The 19053-nt window shown below is 41.0% G+C and overlaps 1 protein-coding gene across 3 annotated transcripts in view; it reads left to right on the plus strand.

Moving 5' to 3' along the window:
- ube2j1 (ubiquitin-conjugating enzyme E2, J1) overlaps nt 1-19053 on the plus strand; it is a 55918-nt gene continuing 36865 nt past the window's right edge. The window contains exons 1-5 of one of the 3 annotated variants that reach the window (XM_085433001.1): nt 1-546; nt 7310-7510; nt 12769-12842; nt 15020-15151; nt 17099-17183. In XM_085433001.1, the coding sequence (XP_085289127.1) occupies nt 7480-7510; nt 12769-12842; nt 15020-15151; nt 17099-17183 (322 nt within the window). In that variant the 5' untranslated portion in view covers nt 1-546; nt 7310-7479. Of the gene's footprint in view, nt 547-7172; nt 7511-12768; nt 12843-15019; nt 15152-17098; nt 17184-19053 lie in introns of those variants that run through there. The other 2 variants (XM_085433000.1, XM_085432999.1) reach the window with 2 other exon arrangements.

Raw genomic sequence — 19053 nt, forward strand, 5'->3', positions numbered from 1 at the left:
CCTCACTCGCACAGTGTTGGGGAGTAACGGAATACATGTACCGCCGTTACGTATTTAGAATACAAAATATGAGTAACTGTATTCCGTTACAGTTACCGTTTAAAAAGGTGGTATTCAGAATACAGTTACTTTGTTGAAATAAATGGAATACACTGGGGTACTTTCCTGTTTCATTTTGTCGCGGGTCAGGACTGTTTGGGTTTTGTTTGACAGCTACGTTCTTTTGTTCCAGGCGGCAGCGTTACGGTTGCCATGGTTACAGGGCGACGCTCTCTCTCTCTGCGCCTTTTCGTTGTTGTTGTTGTTGTGCTAAGCTAACAGGCAGAATGCTACAAGCATAGCTCTAAAGAATGTAGCATCATGTTCAGTGTAGTCCGTGCTGCTGGGAGAATGGACTGCCATACACGTTATGTGTCTGTGAGCGCTAGGAGGGAGAAAAAGGGGAGTGGAAAGGTACGAGCAGTCATCGAGCAAAAACGGGAGCTGGAAGCATGTAAATATAATAATAACCACTGCAGCCAAGAAGAGTGCCTGACGAGCCCAGTTGTAAGTAAGCTATTAAGACTCGACTGTACACTGTGTTCGTGTTTTCCTCCGAAAACAACAAGTTCCGTTGGAGCAGCCTTTCAACGCCTCTCTCTGTCTGTCGCAAGAAAAGTTGACCCACACAACAAAGTAGAGCTATTTTTCGGCTACCAGCCGACAGGGACCCCGCCGTATTATGCTGGGCTTACACTGTGCGATTTTTTTTTCAGTCGCGCGATTCAGCTCCTGCTCAAACTGTACGATTGACTCGCAGGAGTTAGAAGTTCATAGGTCACGATGCAGGGTCTCACACTATACGGCCCTATGCTCTGATGCGACCTGAGTGCTCACACTGTGTGTTATGGATAGGCGTAGCTGTGGGTCACGTGGTGTCTGTAATAGTGATTGCTATATCACCTGTTCACGGCCCGAGGGAAATTTTGTGAATGAGTGGGTGATGGGGGAAGTCGACTTTTGCTGACCGCTCAAGCTTAGAATGTTTTTGTTCACTGTTTTCTACGGATTTTAAGGATTTAACAACAAATAAAGGAGTTTTAACTTGGAACTTTGACTAACGTTTTAAACAGCGGGCGCGTCAACATTATTCCCCTATTCAGCTGCTCGGCGACTCAAAGGCTTGACAGTCGCCAACATTTGTCAGCAAAAAGTGCGACGGCAATGGACCGTCCCGCAATCAGCGCTGAATAAACGCCGATGCGAGCCCACACACCGCCGCCACTACACCCGTAAAAGCGGCTAGACCGACAGATAAGGAGAAGACGACGGTGGTATGTAAACTGTGTTTTTGTGCTGCGTATTGTTTGTTTGAACGCAGTTTGGATTCTGACCATACGAAGATGTTTTTGTGACACGCCCACCGCTACGTTTGCTGTTGGATTTGGTGTGTGTGAGTTGTGGCTCTGCAGGCGTTCAACTGAGTTTAAAGGAATTGCTGTTGCCTTTGTTTTGGATTTTGGCATGCTGCTTATGTTGAATGCTTAAAATGAGTGGATCACAGGCTGCATCTGTTGTTGGAAAAACTGAAAAGGATAAAAGAATAACTTCCCTCACTGAGAAAGCTCTTGCAAACAAAATTGAAACCATCCAAACAGATCGGAAAAGGCATGTAAACAAAATGAAAAGTGTTATTATGTCTATTAAAGAGCTAATGAAAGATGATAAAAATCATTCACAAGTCAAAAAACAGTTTGATGAGTTAACACACCTGTTTAAGGATGCCAGTGCATTGCATGAATCTTTACTTTCTCTAATCTCATTTGATGAGAAAGATAAACAAAATACATGGTTCTCAAGCATCTCTAAATACAATAAAGGGTTTATGGAGGATGTTAACATATGGCTTTCTGAAACTGATAAACATTCAGGGAGGCCATCATCTGACAAGGCACAGTCACAGGAAACTTCCCTGGGAGGAGAAGTGGAGGTTCGAGAGCACACTGGAAAAGAACCACAATTATCTCTTAATCCTCAGAATGATGTTAATGATGACGTGTTGCCATCCGACAGTGTGTCAAATCAAGGCAGTAGGTCAAGCTCAAGAGTATCATCTACTTCATCTGCATGTCTCAGGGCAGAAGCTGAAATGGCCGCCTTGCTCGCACGTCAACATATGCTGAAAGAAAAACACTCTCTTGAAGAACAAGAGGAACAATTGAGGAGAAAGAAAGAACAACTTCAGCTTGAAGCAGATATAGCTGCAACTGTTGCAAAGGTGAACGTGCTGAGAACTGGATCCACTAAGCGGAGCGTCGCTTCACGGAAATCTAATGGAATGGAATCATATTTTAAAACAAAGGGAAACAGCCTTGAAATTCTTAATGCTGATGCAGAGACTTTTGTTCCTCAGATGCTTACAGAAGGAAATGCAATCACTGGGAATGCAGAGCTTCAAGTAAAAACAGTGCAACAGAATATGAAAAGGGAAAGGCCTGCACCAGCTCTTATGGGGCCTTCTGACGCTTTTGGATCAATTCCACCTTTGCCTAAGCCACAAGCTGCTCTTCCAGTAGCCAATGAAAATCTGTTGTCCATTATGGAAAAACAAAATGAATTAACTTGTATGTTGGTCCATCAGCAAAGTCTTTCTTCACTGCCCAAAAGGGAGATTCAAACCTTTGATGGTGACCCTTTACATTTTCAGGCCTTTATGCGCTCGTTTGAACAGGTCATAGAAGCAAAGACTGGCGATGCTGGTGACTGCCTGCATTATCTTGCACAGTACACCAAGGGGCAGCCCAATGAACTTGTTAAAAGCTGCCAACATATGTCTGGAAGTGCTGGATATGTAAAGGCAAAGACTCTGCTGTATGAGCACTTTGGGAATGGACATGTGATTGCATCTGCCTATTTGAACAAAGTTCACTCATGGCCACTGATTAGATCGGAAGATGGAAAAGCTCTTCAGGCATATTGTTTGTTCTTACGTGGATGCTGCAATGCAATGGAAGAGATTGATGATCTCTCTGAATTAAATACACCTGCCAATATGCTTGCTGTGATTAGAAGACTGCCATATAAGTTAAAAGACAAATGGCGAACAGTAGCATATGACATTCAGGAGAGGCAACATCGCAGAGCCGCATTCATTGACATTGTTTCCTTCCTTGAGCGTCAAGTTAAAATTGTAACAGATCCCATCTTTGGAAATCTATGTGACGTTCCAGCAACACATCTAGCAGCCAAGGGCAGCAATGGAGGGAAATGTTCTCCACATCTAAAAGCTAAAGGAAGTAGCTTCGCCACAACAGTCTCTGACGTCGAGAGACAGAATCAGATAGAGGCTCAAGATCGTCACAGCACTGTGAAGGCTTGTTTTTTCTGCAAAGGCGGACACACACTGGAGTCATGTGCTCTGCTTGATAAGAAACCTCATGATGAGAAGATTTCTTTTCTTAAAAAGAACCGCATTTGTTTTGGCTGTTTGTGTACTGGGCACATAAGCAAAGAATGCAGAAAACGCCTTTCATGTAAAATCTGTGGCCTCCGACATGCAAGTATACTCCATATTCACCACAAAGAGAAGAATGAAGTCAAACCTAATAATGAGGCAGATAACATTCCTGTTACGATCCAGACTAGTGGTCTTACTGGGGCTGGTGAACAGGACTGTAAGCTTGCCATTGTGCCAGTTAAAGTAAAATCAAAGAGAGGTCAAAGAATAGTGGAAACGTATGCCTTTCTGGACCATGGGAGTTCAGCATCCTTTTGTACAGTGGGTCTTATGGACAAGCTGAATATTGCTGGGAGGAAGACAAAGATTCTCCTGCGCACCATGGGACAGGAGAAAGTGGTGGACAGTTTCATTGTACCTGAACTTGAAGTTGCTGGATTGGACAGTGACATGTACTGTGATATGCCTAACCTCTTCACTCAGCATAAAATGCCTGTAGATACTGGTAACATCCCAAATCAACAGGACCTGGATGACTGGCCACATTTGAAGCACGTTCATTTGCCAGAAATTAAGGCCAATGTTGAGCTTTTGATTGGCATGAATATGCCCAGAGCTCTAGAACCTTTGGAGGTCATCCGGAGTGTAGGTGATGGACCCTTTGCCATTAGGACTGTGCTCGGCTGGACTGTGAATGGGCCACTTAATCGAGAATGCTGTGGAAGGCCAGGATGTTTGGCAACAGTTACCGCCAACAGAGTTTCTGCTGTCATACTGGACAAGCTATGGAAACAGCAGTTCAAGATGGATTTTCCTGAGAGCAGCAATGATGAACAGATGGGGCTGTCAAAGGAAGACTTGAAGTTCCTGGAATTGGCCAGCAAGACGGTGACTTTGGGGGATTGGCACTACAGCATTGCCCTGCCACTAAAAGACCGAGACATAAGAATGCCTGACAACCGTGCAATTGAGCAACGAGCCTTAGGTTTGAAGAAAAGGTTCATCAGAGATAAAGACTTTCACAAAGACTACACTGCCTTCATGACAGATCTTATATCTAGAGGATATGCAAAGAGAGTCCCAGTCACAGAATTAGAGCGCCAGAAATGGGGAAGGATTAAACGCAACTTCGTTCCCGGAGATGTGGTCCTTATAGTGGATGATTCTGCACCTCGTGGTTCCTGGATCATTGGGAGAGTCACCGGAGCTGCACCAGATGAAAAGGGGCTTGTGCGTCAGGTCTGGATTAAGACCCCAACCAGCCATGTGTGCAGACCCATCACAAAGATATGCCTTCTTCAGGAGACTTCTGACCCATGATTATGACATTTTGACACAGTGTGACATAACTAACTTTGAATTGACTTTAATGTTATGAGATGTACATTACAGACTGACTATATTTAGGCTAAGTGCTGGTAACCTCTGGCCTATGACTGACTGACCATGTGCAGACAGAAGAGAAGACATGAGAAAATAACTTTGGTGGACTTTTTGAGTATGTTATGTTGTCTCACTGGGTGTCTGTGATATGATGACGTGTGTGTTGTGGTGTTGGATGTGTAATTATTACTGTAAGAATGTAATAATTAGGGGCCGGAATGTTATGGATAGGCGTAGCTTTGGGTCACGTGGTGTCTGTAATAGTGATTGCTATATCACCTGTTCACGGCCCGAGGGAAATTTTGTGAATGAGTGGGTGATGGGGGAAGTCGACTTTTGCTGACCGCTCAAGCTTAGAATGTTTTTGTTCACTGTTTTCTACGGATTTTAAGGATTTAACAACAAATAAAGGAGTTTTAACTTGGAACTTTGACTAACGTTTTAAACAGCGGGCGCGTCAACATTATTCCCCTATTCAGCTGTTCGGCGACTCAAAGGCTTGACAGTCGCCAACACTGTGCGTCCATAAAAATGAAGGTTATAACAGAAATTCTGTCGCTCGCTCTCCCTCTCCGTCTTTCACTCACACAGACACACCACCACCATCAACTTTGCTAAATTGCTAATGAAAAACATTGGTCAGGCAGCTGTGATTGAGCAGCAGTGTCGATCCAACTATTTTCACGGTTGTTGTGGTCGTGATAATTTTGTGAGGCCACATCGAAAGGGCTCGGATGGTTCTACAGGTTGTGCCTCCATCGCTTGTGTCCAGATCACACGCTGCACTGCCGTGCTACGCCGTCTTTTTCGCTGACATTTGTGTTTGCGCGTGCGCAGTGTGGCAAACTGCGGTGACACCCTCACGACCAAGCGATTGATGATCGGGAGCTGGTCGTGAGGTGTCAATCGCTTCTCGTTACCCCACGTATACTATACGATGCACGACGCACGATGAAGGCCAAAATCGGGCCGATCGCCAAAACGATCGCACGACTCAAAAATCGGCTCAAAATGGGCCAAAAATCGCACAGTGTGAGCCCAGCATTAGTCAGAGGTCCCTTTACTACAGTTCGGAGTCGCGGACCTTCAGTAATAGTAATAAATCACACAGCAATAGTACATTCACGTTGTTGTAAAAAGCATGATAATATTGTAGCGGGTCAGGGCTGTTCGGGGTTCTGCTTGTACAGTTATGTTTTGTGTATGTTGCCATGGTGACGGGTGACGCCCTCTCGCTGCGACGGTGTGTCCTTCCGGGGTCAGAGGGCGACCTATGTGTGTTGTGGTTGCGGCGCTGAGCAGTTAGCTAGTGGCAGTGTGTTCTTCTGCAAATGTAATAAACGGCTGTGCTCCCTGGCTAGCTCACGGGAAGCAAGACCAAACGATACCTCCGTCTCCTCCTTGTCTGAACTCGCCACAATATATTAAGTAATCCAAAGTATTCAGAATACGTTACTGTCATTGAGTAACGTAACGGAATAGGTTACAGAATACATTTTGGGGCATGTATTCTGTAATGGAATACATTTTAAAAGTAACCTTCCCAACACTGCACTCGCACGCCTAGACCCCTTCGGGGGGGACGTAACAACTTAACTTTAAAAAATGTTTAAAATACACAAAAGGAATATAATCTTGACACAGTGAAGACTTCATATTATGGTAGGTTCTGCAAATCACGTACTGAATTATTCTGAATTTATAAACAGCGAAACACTATTCTACTGAAACTGCCATCTGAAATGTCTTATAGAAGTTATAGTATATTATCTATAAACGTACCTGTCCGCTTGTTAATTACTTAATCACGTGGAGGCAAGGACCTCGCAGCACAAGCATACTCCCAACCTATTGTAAGATTGTGCTGTACATTATTATATATATAGTGTATTTTTTTTTATTAGTAAAAAACGAAGTCACAAGCAAAAGGAGAAAACACCATGGCACATGTTTAAACAAGGAAAGTTTATTCATCTAATAAAATAGACATAACATTATTTTTTTTCACCCAAAAAACATATTCAAAGCACCATATCAGCCCGATATCACACAGTACTGTCACATGAAACAGAAGCTCTGCAGAGCGGCCAATCATAATGAAGCAGGTCATTATTTGTTCTTGATTTAAGCTGTTCTTCATATTTCTAGCCACCAGATCTCGCTAAAGAGGACAGTTTTGAAAAGCTTCGAGAAGCTTCAGTACTTCGGAACGCTTCATTTGGCCATCACCAGTATTATATCTAAATCTTTCACTTTCCTGTTGCTAATAAAATTCTAATTCTTTGGTAATGATTTACTTCCAGACTAATGCCATTACCGTTTCTAACAGTGATGTGCGCACTCCTTGCGTAGCCTCAGATTTCACTTCCTGTTTACGTTCCGTAAATGACGTCACGTCGATAAGGTTAGAGAAACCGTTTCAAAACCTAAACAGCAGAGAAGTTGAAAAATATCCCATCATTACTGAAACACGTTCTGTCTCACTTGCAGACTGGAGCACCGGTGCGAGAGCGGGACCTTCGGTTTGAGCTGTATCGCTCAGATTTAAGAACGAAGCAAGCTACCCGGGCTGCTAAGCGAAGCTAACGCTAATATTTGAAAGCTAGGTATTTGAAAACGAAAACAATACAACTTCAAGACAGTGCCCAGTTTCTTTAAGGATGGAGAGCAAATACAACCTTAAGAGTCCAGGTAAGCCTGATCCCAAAACAACTTCTACAGCTTTCAGAACCCTAGGATAAATCCTACAGCTAAAATCCAACACTTTAATGTTTCTTAATTAGCTTAACTGTTATTAGCCTCCGTCCCAATCTAAATGTTTACACTGGCACCTTTATTTGGTATTTTTTCTGAGTTCTTTCTGTTGTGTGGGATGCTTTATTTATTTTTTTTAAACTCTTCGGTATTCAGAGCAAACCATCTGTCTGTTGAAACTGTACCGGCTGGCTCTGTCCCTGCACTTTTCGTGTTGCGGAGTTCTTTGACGTTACACACGTAATTAAGGACACGTCTGCGTGTTCAGCGTTGTCGTTAGCTGCTTGTGTAATATTAGTGATCATGGGGACGATTTAATCGGCTGATTTTGAAGGTTGACTTTAAGAAACATAGCGAGCATGCTGGTGGTGTGCAACCCACAGCAATAATACGTAATGTTTATTTAAAAAAAAAAACGTTTTAAAACAGTATATGTATTTTTATGACTTTCACTTTCGTAAGAAGAAGATTTAAATGAGTCACGGAAATGGGAATGAAAAATATTGTGCACTTTGCAGTATATTGCACAAAGTCTTTAACGCTGAATATAAATCATGTCTTATGTCTGTTGTGATTTATGATAGTTGCATTTTGCGTGCATGGCTCAAAGCTGTTCTGGCAGGGTCAAAACTTGGCCAGCTGTCCAAAACCTTTTCACTGATCCCTGATAATGAGTGTTTAGAGGTGAGCCTTATAGTTTCTCAGTTTTCACTGGGACAGAAGTGAACTGAAATCAGAAACATCTTTATTTGTGCCCACAAAAGAGGGAATTGGACTCCAGTGTTCCAGGTTAACTGGTTTTTACGTTAACTCTCTATGTTCCGCAGATCAAATGGTCTTCTCACTTTGCCAGTGTGTCTTGCGGTTTCACAAGAAAGGGCAACATCTCCAGCTCGTACAAATGCCTATGTGTCTCAACATTAGCTTCAGGCAACAATTAAATTATCTCAATTAAAAAAAAAAAAAAAGAAACATAACTAACAAGCTGACATTTTCCTTATGACACCACCGATCTGCTTGAAGGACCCTCAGTCATGCATGCATCCTGTTCACCTGTCAGCTGTCTAACGTCTGCTGCTGATGTAGGAAACATGCCCACATTAACTGGTGTTAGACACAGTTTAGTGGGCAGCTGCGTCCTCAACATAATGTAATGTCATCACAATGGCTTGTTTCCTGAGTGCAGAGCTGCTGGAGATTGTGTTTCCCCTCAGAGTGACTGATCTGGGTTAAAAATGAGATTTAAAACGAGGAGCGATGAACACTGAGATAACTACAGAGCACTTCATAAGCGAACTTGTTGCTTTAATGAGAATTTGTTCTGCCACCGATTTGATCAAATGGACTAAATAGCATCCTCTCAAGATGTGAGTATGTTCAGGAAACTCACCCAGGTTTCCTAATAGACACATAGGTAATAGACACAGGCAATTGATGGTTATTTTGAAAAAGAAACCCTCTTTAAATCTCCACAATGCTGAGTAAGTGTATTTGTAATGTTTTAATACATCAGCAGGTTGTGGCATGAAGTGCTAAATGCACTTGTAAATGACCATTTCTGTGAAACTTTGGTTATTATGTTGATGGGTTTTCATGAATGGTAGGATGATCCATTGCAATGAATTATGGGACAGCATAGTTTCTTCTCCCTTCACAACAAATGACTGTAGAAAAGATGCATGACCTGGCTGCACTTCCTTCCATAGTACAAAAATGAAGTCAAAATTTCCCACTTGTGGGAGCTGCCGTATTGCACGTTTGGAGTCAGTCTGTGCAGTAGTGACTCGAGGTGGAATAGCTGTGTCACCTGCTGGATGTGACCGTGAACACGCCCCCCTTCACTTTTTACGTAGCCCATCTTCTCCAGGTTATCTGCTGATGGGTTTACTGCGACTAACGACTCGTTAAATTAAATACAACCACAAAGTTTTGTTAGTATAAGCTTCTAATGAAGTGTTATTTTTAGCTGGTGAACTGGTGACTCACTGGACTGACAAGCTGGAGTCAAACGCACTGTTTATATATTTACTTTTTCCTCCCTCGTCTCCTCATCGGCCAGGTATACAGAGCGATGCAGTCAACTTGCAAAGCAGTCCACGACATGCAATCGGCTGTATTTTATGCAATAAAATGGTGTCGTCTTTGTCCCAAGCACACCCAAACAATTTAAAACATGTGGTTGCTCCATCACACCGCAAACATAACCGGGTTTCTCACTATAGAATGATCAGGAATCCTGGCATCCATCAGCGTGTACATAGAAACAAAAATCTCCACATCATTGCTTACATTTCTGTACCGTCATAAGATGGTACTAAACATGCTCTAAATCTTTTAAACAATTAGAGCGTTAAACCTTTGACGGTTTTTGAGAGCAGGTCTTTATACCTGTAGCGCTTTAGGTCTCCTTTTTTAGCTAAATGCTATAATAGTAGTGACAGCGGTAGACGTGCGCACAGTCTGGAGATGCTTTTTCTTTTCATTCTCTTGTCTATGCCTTTCACGTCTTTGGTGTTAGCTTGTTATTATGTAACAGTGTCTCTTTTTATCCCTTTGGACCTGGTGTGAGTCATTCCTAGTGGCAAATAGTCAACATTTGTGTTGCATAAGATGATTTGGCATATAAGGATTATCACCTTGGGCCTGTTACTGGACTTCTGCAGAGACAGTTGTGTGGGAAAGGCTTTTCTTGTCATCTCTTCCTACTATGGGGGTAGTTGCAGTTCTGGAGGTAGAGCAGGTTATTTACTAAACGGATAGGTTGGTGGTTCAATCCCTGGCTGCTCCATTGTGCATGCCAAATCTGCTTGGGGCAAGATACTAACCCCATGTTGCTCTCTGATGCATCTATTGGAGTATGTGTCTGAATGTTGGATAGAAAGCGCTTTGAGTGTTCAGTTTGAGGAGAAAAGCATCTTACAAGAACCAGTTTATGTACCATTTAGGACAGAGCCAAAAATGGAAAATGAATATGAAACTCAGCAGGCAATAAGGAGCAGTGTAGTTCCTGTCAGTGTCTCCAGGCACAGATACGTTAAATGAGAGAATGTCATAATGAAATCCAAGAAAAACCATGTTAATTTCACTATCATTTTCGTTGTCATTGTATTGTCAACTCTAACTATCACCACCTTTGAATTCTATCTTATCTTATCTTCCCATCTTTAGCTTGCATGTAACAGAGCTTTTTTTTTTTTTTTTTTTGGAAGATAAATTTGAAAAAAGATAATTTTCCAGAAATTGTGTGGCGACATATCTGAATGAATGCAGTAGTAACTATAAATATAGCACTATGTTTTATGCTTTGTAGTGTTTTGGACTCAACGATATTGGCAAAAAATGAAATCATCATTGATCACAATTTCTTTGAGTGCCAATGCAATGGTAGTGCAAGAGGATTTTGTTGTTGGTCAGTTATTTAAGACCTGAGCAAATATGGAATTTATATTATAGTATTGGCCAAAAAAAAAAAAAGTCGCCACCAAAAAAAGGTCACACACTCTAATATTTCATTAGACCGCCTTTAGCTTTGATTGCGACACGCATTCTCTGTGGCATTGTTTCAATAAGCTTCTGCAATGTCACAAGATTTATTTCTATCTAGTGCCCATCACTCTGGAACAAGGTAAATCTGGACTCACCAGACCACATGACCTTCTTCCATTGCTCCAGAGTCCAATCTTCATGCTCCCTAGCAAATTGAAGCCTTTTTTTCCGGGTTGCCTCACTGATTAGTGGTTTTCTTACGGCTACACAGCGGTTCAGTCACAATCCCTTGAGTTCCCTTTGCATTGTGTGTGTGGAAATGCTCTTACTTTCACTTTTAAACATAGTCCTGAGTTCTACTATTGTTTTTCTTTGATTTGATTTCACCAAATGTTTAAGTGATCGGCAATCACGATCATTCAGAATTTTTTTTCAGGCCACATTTCTTCCTCGAAGACGATGGGTCACCGCTATCCTTCCACTTTTTAATAATGCGTTGGACAGTTGTTAACCCAATTTTAGTAGTTTCTACAATCCCCTTAGATGTTTACTGTGCTTGAAGCATGACAATGATTTGACCCTTCTCAAACACACTAATATCTTTTCCACGACCCTGAGATTTGTGTGTGTGTTATTGATATGTTGAACTGAGTAACGATATCCAATGATACTTAGCAAAAAATCATGCAAGTCTATGCTTCTGGGGTTAAACACCATTTTATACACCACACCAACTGCCTTGCTTGCTATCTGGTAATGTGATAGTGTCGTTACCATTACAGTATTTGCATGCTACAGTGTTAAATAATAATGTTATACTTTTACTGGTTATAAATGAAAGTTTCTTATTTGTTTACCGTAACTACCATGTTAATAAGTAATTTCATTACAGCCAGAGTAAAAATGCTAAGCTAAAACATCAAACAACACAGTAAACAAAGCTTACTGGAAGATGTTGATGAAGCTGTTAATACCTCACTTTCATCATCATCATCCATACAGTTCTTAGAAACTGACATACCAAAGTTGGCTTTCAGGCTGTCAGCCTTTAGATATACATTACATTGCCAAAATTATTTACTCATCTGCCTTCAAACATGAACTTGAGCTGCATCCCAGTAGTAATCCAGGATTTAATACAATGTCGGTTCACCCTTTGTGGCTCTAACTGCTTCAACTCTTCTTTGGCAAATGTTTAGCTGGCTTAAGCACATTTACTCAGGGCCTTATTGATGTGATATTCTTCTGCTGCCACGGCTGTGTGTCTGTGAAAAAGGCGTTTGCTCTGTGTTGTGGTGTCCTGATGACACACAATTTCACGAGACTCAAACCTTAAATACTGATTCATAGACATTGTCCCCCATTAATGATGGACATTTCTAAGTCTAAGAAAACTAGCTTGTTATTTTTCATATTCTCCGCAAGTCAAAGTAAATAGTTTTTAAAGGTGAAATATAAAAGTAAAATCAGATGTAGTCATTTATACATTTGACTCCAGACGGCTGATAAATTTGCAAGAAAGAAAGATTAGGTCATTGTGTGTAGAGTTTTGAGGTGAAAAATGAATTGAATCGGTTTAGGAATAAGGGTGTAACATGACAAAACATGGTACAAGTGAAGTGGTGTAAATGCTTTCCAGATGTACTGTAGCTTTCCGTGCAGGTGGTAACCTTTTTTTTTCCTTTTTCTTTATTTCTTTTGATGGAAAGCGGTGAAGAGGCTGATGAAGGAGGCTGCTGAACTGAGGGATCCCACAGAGCACTATCATGCCCAACCACTAGAAGTAAGTTTGGCATTTTTATGCTATTACTTTACTCTATAGTCTAACAATGCATGACAATGAAAATATAAGCAGGCAATGCAGCTACTTTTACGCTACTTTTACACTACTAGGTACTACTAGTTTTGATAGCCTTCAAGTTACAGTGTGTACAATTTTCACCTATAGATATCAGTTGCAGTTTGTAGTGAGCTTGACTGCAGGTCAAAATTGGTGTGAAATCAAAGACGTGACCTGGGATTTTCAAACTGATAGAATATGGTTATTAAAGTTCTCCGAATTCTCTTTGAATTTTGTGACCTCACGGTCAGAAGTCAAGTTTTCTGAAAATCTTTTATATAAGATAACCCATACTTTTAGGCCTTTTATATCTCACTATATATCCCTGTCTTGTCTCAGCTGGGGTCCTCATTTAGTGTCACAATCCTCAAGCTAATACAAACACAAACACACTCCAGTAAGTTCATTGGATTTAATACTTAGTTTCACTTTCATAAGTGATAGATATACGCTGGCTATGACTTCTGAAAATATTTGTCTAGTGGTCAATAGAGATGTTTAGCTCTGCAAGTCACTTTTTATTTCTTAGCATATTTTTTTCTTATTTCAAATCAGCTGATAATATCAGATAATCAGCTGTATAAAGCCCTCTTGTTCCACAGTTGCGATAGGGATCATGTCTTTAGTGATATAATAGGCTACTGTGGCTTTAAGATGGTTTGTTTCGGGGCAGGAGGCTGGGAAGACGTCGCGGTCTGGGATACAGCACGCAGGTTCAAGCACTGTGGCGCTGTTGTAAATGGTGAAAATGATTGGTAGAGCTCGAACCTTTTGTCGGGACGCTTTTTCGTCATTCTCTACAGAATACATTATTCTGCTGCTCATCTGACACTTTGAATCCAAACCATCTCCAAATATTTGAGCCGTTGTTTTTCTTTTTACCAACCAGCTACTCTGCGATAGCTACTGTGTCCATCTGGTCGCTGCCTGCAGGTGAAGCGATGGGCGAGTTGTGTTCAATGAGAAATAGAGGCGGGGCAGAGTGACGTGTAGAGACAAGCCTGGACGAGAGAGACTGGCTCCACAAGTATAATTATAGCAAACGTAGACTATATCGATATAAATGATAGTGTCACATCTTATATGTCGTATCAAAGTATATGGATTTTTTTTTTTTTAAAACTTGATATTTCGCCCAGTCCTACCTTCTGTTGTCTTCTCAGACAGAAATATGTTCTTAAAATTAGGGCTGGGCCATATCACACCGTTCATGGTAATACCGGTATAATGTTGGGCAACGATAAGAAAATGAAATATCGTGATAGAATATGGGTAAAACGTGCATGCGCAGTGCCTTTGTTTTCATACGCACATGGCGGCGACGGAGAATGAGAAGGGCGAAAGCGGATCGTTGAATGAAACAGATGAACCAGAATTGGTTTGTAAAAATGCTGCAACTTCAGTGGTGTGGAACTGGTTTAGCTTTCATCCGTCAGATACACAACAAAGCACTATTTTTGGTAGAGCATGCTAGCGGGCCGTCGTTATTACCGTGTTGTTTGGAAAATACAGCACACTTTAAATCAATCCTTTGATTTTTCTGAAAATCGACAGTGTCCTTTATAATCCCGTGTGCCTTATGTATGAATTCTGGTTGTGTTTACTGACCTCGAAACGATTTTATGTACACGGCGCTCGAAAATCTGTCAAACGTTTTAGTACGACTTTGCTAAGCTACGAACCCGCACCGCTTGATGGATTGTCGGAGCATTACGGCTATCGTAGGCGGAGCCTCGCGGAGTGATACGTACTGTGCTTCAACATAATGTTACCGTATTGTGTGTGTATAACCTCTTTTTAAGTTTTGTGGATATTATACATGGTTATGCTGAGGATATGTCGGCCTTTTGGTTAAACTGTCAGCAAGGAATTTGCATTTGCACTGTTAATTTTTTATATAACTTTAATGCACATAAAAAAACAGCTGCTTGTTTAAGTGAAAATACATTGATGTTTTTTTTTCTGCACCCATAAAGTTGTGAATTTGTAAAGTGTTTTGTCTAGTGTCAATTATATCGTCAGCTATGTCGTTATCGCAAATTTTCAAATATATATCGTGATAAATATTTTTGGTCATATTGCCCTGCTCTACTTAAAATGATATTTCCTTCTTTCTGCAGGACAATCTCTTTGAGTGGCACTTTTCTGTTCGTGGTCCTCCAGACTCTGATTTTGATGGTGGGGTTTACCATGGCAGGATCATACTTCCCCCAGAATACCCCATGAAACCTCCCAGCATCATCCTACTCACAGTAAGATGCAGATGAAGATCACATCTTAGCTGCATTTGATTATTCTCCTGATGCAGCAGATAATCAAAAAGCTGAAAAAGCAATTTTTAAGAACAGACAACTTTCCCAACCTTATACACTGACCATGTTTGGCTTCACACATAACTGCAAGGCACATTCTCTAAAATGAACATTATCAAAAATAAATATCGTTCTAGGCTTACCAGTGAGCATATGTATGGCCCTGATTCCATTCAAGCCCAGGCTTACACACCTGGAGGAACAAGCTAGAGCTCAATTTTCTTTTGAAACAGTCAGGGAGTTGAACGTAATAGGGGAAGAAAGTGAGCTTCCAGAACAGTTCAGGTGTTAAGATTAAGGATGTTCCTGGCCAGGAAAAAATGAGACTGACTGACTAGTCTAAAACTATGAAGTTCAATTTTAAAATCGTTTCATGGAAATTTCAAAAACTAATAACAAAGGCATTGTAAACAATTTACCCCATTCTTCAATAATGAATCATGCCGCTTAACTTTTCGTTTTGTGCGTTATCAACATTACACGTACATTATATTCAGCATTATACAACATTATACTTTAAACAGTTAAAACAAACCTGCTGCAACAGGGAAGCCCAAACCTCCCTCTTGCTGCCACCTCCAGCTTATCCGAGGAAACTTCAAGCCTTTCCCGGGCCGGCCGATAGATGTCGTAAGATCTAGAAATTTTTAACAATTAGATTCAATTGCTAGTAAGTAAGGTTGGGTGACTGGACGAATATATTGCCCATCGATGATAGACTGAGCCTTTCACCGATCGTTTTTACAAGACCAATTTATTTATTTGCCCGTGAGTAAGTTTGCTGATAATGTTGACTGAAGCTAGGGAGAAGCAGTCAACAGAAAAAATAATAGCGCCCATCAAAAAGTCTGCGCCTGCGTGAGTATATTGCCTTTTGTCGGTTATTGGACCGGCGAATGTCAGTTGGAAAATTTTTACATATCGCCCAACCTTAGCAGAAAGTCTGGTACCGACTAGTGACAACAGCGACCATTAATCAAACATTAGTAGAGTCAAGATGTAAAAGAGAACGAGGGACATTCAAGCTTCTCCCTTTATTGTGTTTTTCACTTTAATTAAAACATTGAATGCATAACTTTTAACATTTCATTTTTTTCTCTTATTTTAAAATCCAGCTCTAATTTTACTTATAAAACAGGGGGAATCGATTAACTCGCACACACAGTGGGGGAAATTTAATTTTATCCCATGCTGAATTCCTCTCATACAAAAAAGAATAGTTTCATATTTTAATGGTAATTTCATTTTAATGTTGAGAGATGGAATATCAGTAAAAAAAATAAAAAATAATAATAAAAAAGTTGAAAATGGATTTGAATGTCATTGAGTGAAATAAGTATTTGACCACCAACCAGAATCCTCACGTTGGGAGGAAGTCCTGTGGTCAGGAAACCCAAATCAAGGCTGGACTAGGCTGCATGACCATAAGGAAGGCGCTTATTGAAAACGGATCAAATATTTATTTCAGTCAGTTATAGATCTTTATGTAATGTGTGGATTTTTGTTTATATGAAACAACCACAAAAATGAGACTGTCGAAATTTAAAAATTCACAAGATCAAATCATCCTTTTCCCACTATATTCAGGCAGCTGTGCGGTACATGTTTTAATGACTGATAAAAGTTAGAATTTGTTGTGAGAAAACTGTGTTCACATGTTTTCACTGACACCAGCTACTATTTTATTGGTTCTTTGTTGAACCAAATTTTTAATTAGATTTTTGTTTGAAAGCTCTGACATTTGCACAGTAGTAGCCTCATTTTTATTTGTTAATACTGCTCAAAACTTTTATGTCAGTTTGTGTTCATAGGTTTTGAGAAATATGTGCTGTGCCTCTGTTTTCCCATACGTACCAATACCACTTTCTTTTTATTCCCTTCCATTAGCCAAATGGGAGATTTGAAGTTGGGAAGAAGATTTGTCTGAGCATCTCTGGCCACCATCCCGAGACCTGGCAGCCCTCTTGGAGTAGTAAGTATAGGAGACAAGATCCCAGTTCTCCATACGTATCTTATTCCCTGAGGTAATCTAAGTATTTAGAGCAGGGGTGCTCAATCCCAGTCCTCGAGAGCTACTGTCCTGCAGCTTTTAGATGCATCCCTACTCCAACACAGCTGAATCAAATGTTTGATCACCTCTTCAGCATGCCATCAAGTTTGGAGAAGGCCTGATAACAAGCCATTCGTTTGATTCAGCTGTGTCGGAACAAGGATGCATCTAAAAGCTGCAGGACAGTAGCTCTCGAGGACTGGGATTGAGCACCCCTGATTTAGAGGTTGCATTTGGAAATAAGCTCCACAAAAGAATTTGTAGAGCTGTGAAATGAGATGTGTAGGAAAAGTACTGAAATGATCATCACTAATTAATAGCACTGATGTCTTGCATGCAAAACCATCCAGGTAAGCACTGATGCTCTAATGCTGTTAATTGGTACAGAAGTATTCCTGATTTCCTATTTTTGTTGTATGTTTGTCACACTTCAAAGTTTCAGATCATCAACCAATTTTAAATGTTAGACAAAGATGACACGAGTAAACACACCATGCAGTTTCTAAATGAAGGTGTTCATTATTAAGGAGGAAACCGAGGAACCCACCCGAGGGATTAATAAAGTTCTATCTTATCTTATCTTATCTTAACAATCCAAACCTACATGGCCCTGTGTGAGAAAGTGATTACCCGCTAAACCGAATAACTGTTTGTGCCACTTTTAGCAGCAACATCTGCAATCAAGCGTTTTCAGTAACTGGCAATGATTCTTTTACAGCTCTGCCCACTCATCTTTGCTGAATTGTCATAGTTCAGCCACATTGGAGGGTTTTCGAAAATACACCCTCTTTTTAAGGTCATGCAACTGCTCCTCAGTCAGATTCAGGTCAAAACTTTGAATGGGCCACTCCAAGGTTTTCACTGTGTCAGTAAGTCATTCAGAGATGGACTAGCTGGTCTGTTTTGGATCATTGCCTTGCTGCAGAACCCAGTTGCGCTTCAGCATTTTCTCAAGGTCATCAAGGCCGAGTTACATGAACAAATTGGAGTCTATTAGATAGATATGATAGAAACCACCACAGTGCAGTACCTGTAAAACCTACAGCATGCTCTAATCATTCTAAGAGAATATTATGGTCTACAGCACAGGTCTCGGACTCCAGGCCTCTAGGTGCCGGTGTCCTGCAGGTTTTAGATGTGTCCTTGATCTAACACAGCTGATTCAAATGGCTAAATTTCCTCCTCAACATGTCCTGAAGTTCTCCAGAGACCTGGTATTGAACTAATCATTTGATTGTGTTGACCTAGGGTGAGATCTGGAACCTGCAGGACACCGGCCCTCGAGGCCTGGAGTTTGACACCCCTGGTCTACAGTATCTAATGCTGCACTGAGGTCTAGGAGGACAAGCACAGAGACGAGTCCACTGTCAGAGGCCCTTATGATGATACATGTGTTTGGTTTTGCTGCTGGCGGCTGCAGTTTGTCCTGATGTGGTGTAGTGCGGTGTAGTTTTTGTGTGTGTCGGTGGCATATTGACTGCTGCTCTTATCTATCCGATCTTCACTGACGGGTCAAGATACCTCATTCTCCTGTGTCAGCGTTTACCACCAGTTCCCCTGTCATTCAGCAAAAGTTAGACATTTTTCTTCGTTTGAACTACAGCTGATTAGAGTCAGGTATAAGACCTTTTTTTTTTTTTTTTTTTTTTTTTATTGCCCTGTGGTGTATCGTCCATTTTTAAAGGCATTCAGTGACTTATTATCCTCCACTATAAAGCTGCCCAGACTCCTTATAGTTGGAGATTTTAACATTAACGTAGACGACAACTCTGACCTCTTTGCCAGAAGCTTT

The sequence above is a fragment of the Copadichromis virginalis genome, linkage group LG15 (genome assembly GCF_057382275.1).
Source record: "Copadichromis virginalis isolate Kocher_CV1m ecotype Utaka linkage group LG15, C_Virginalis_male_GT1.1, whole genome shotgun sequence".
Taxonomy (NCBI): Eukaryota; Metazoa; Chordata; class Actinopteri; order Cichliformes; family Cichlidae; genus Copadichromis; species Copadichromis virginalis.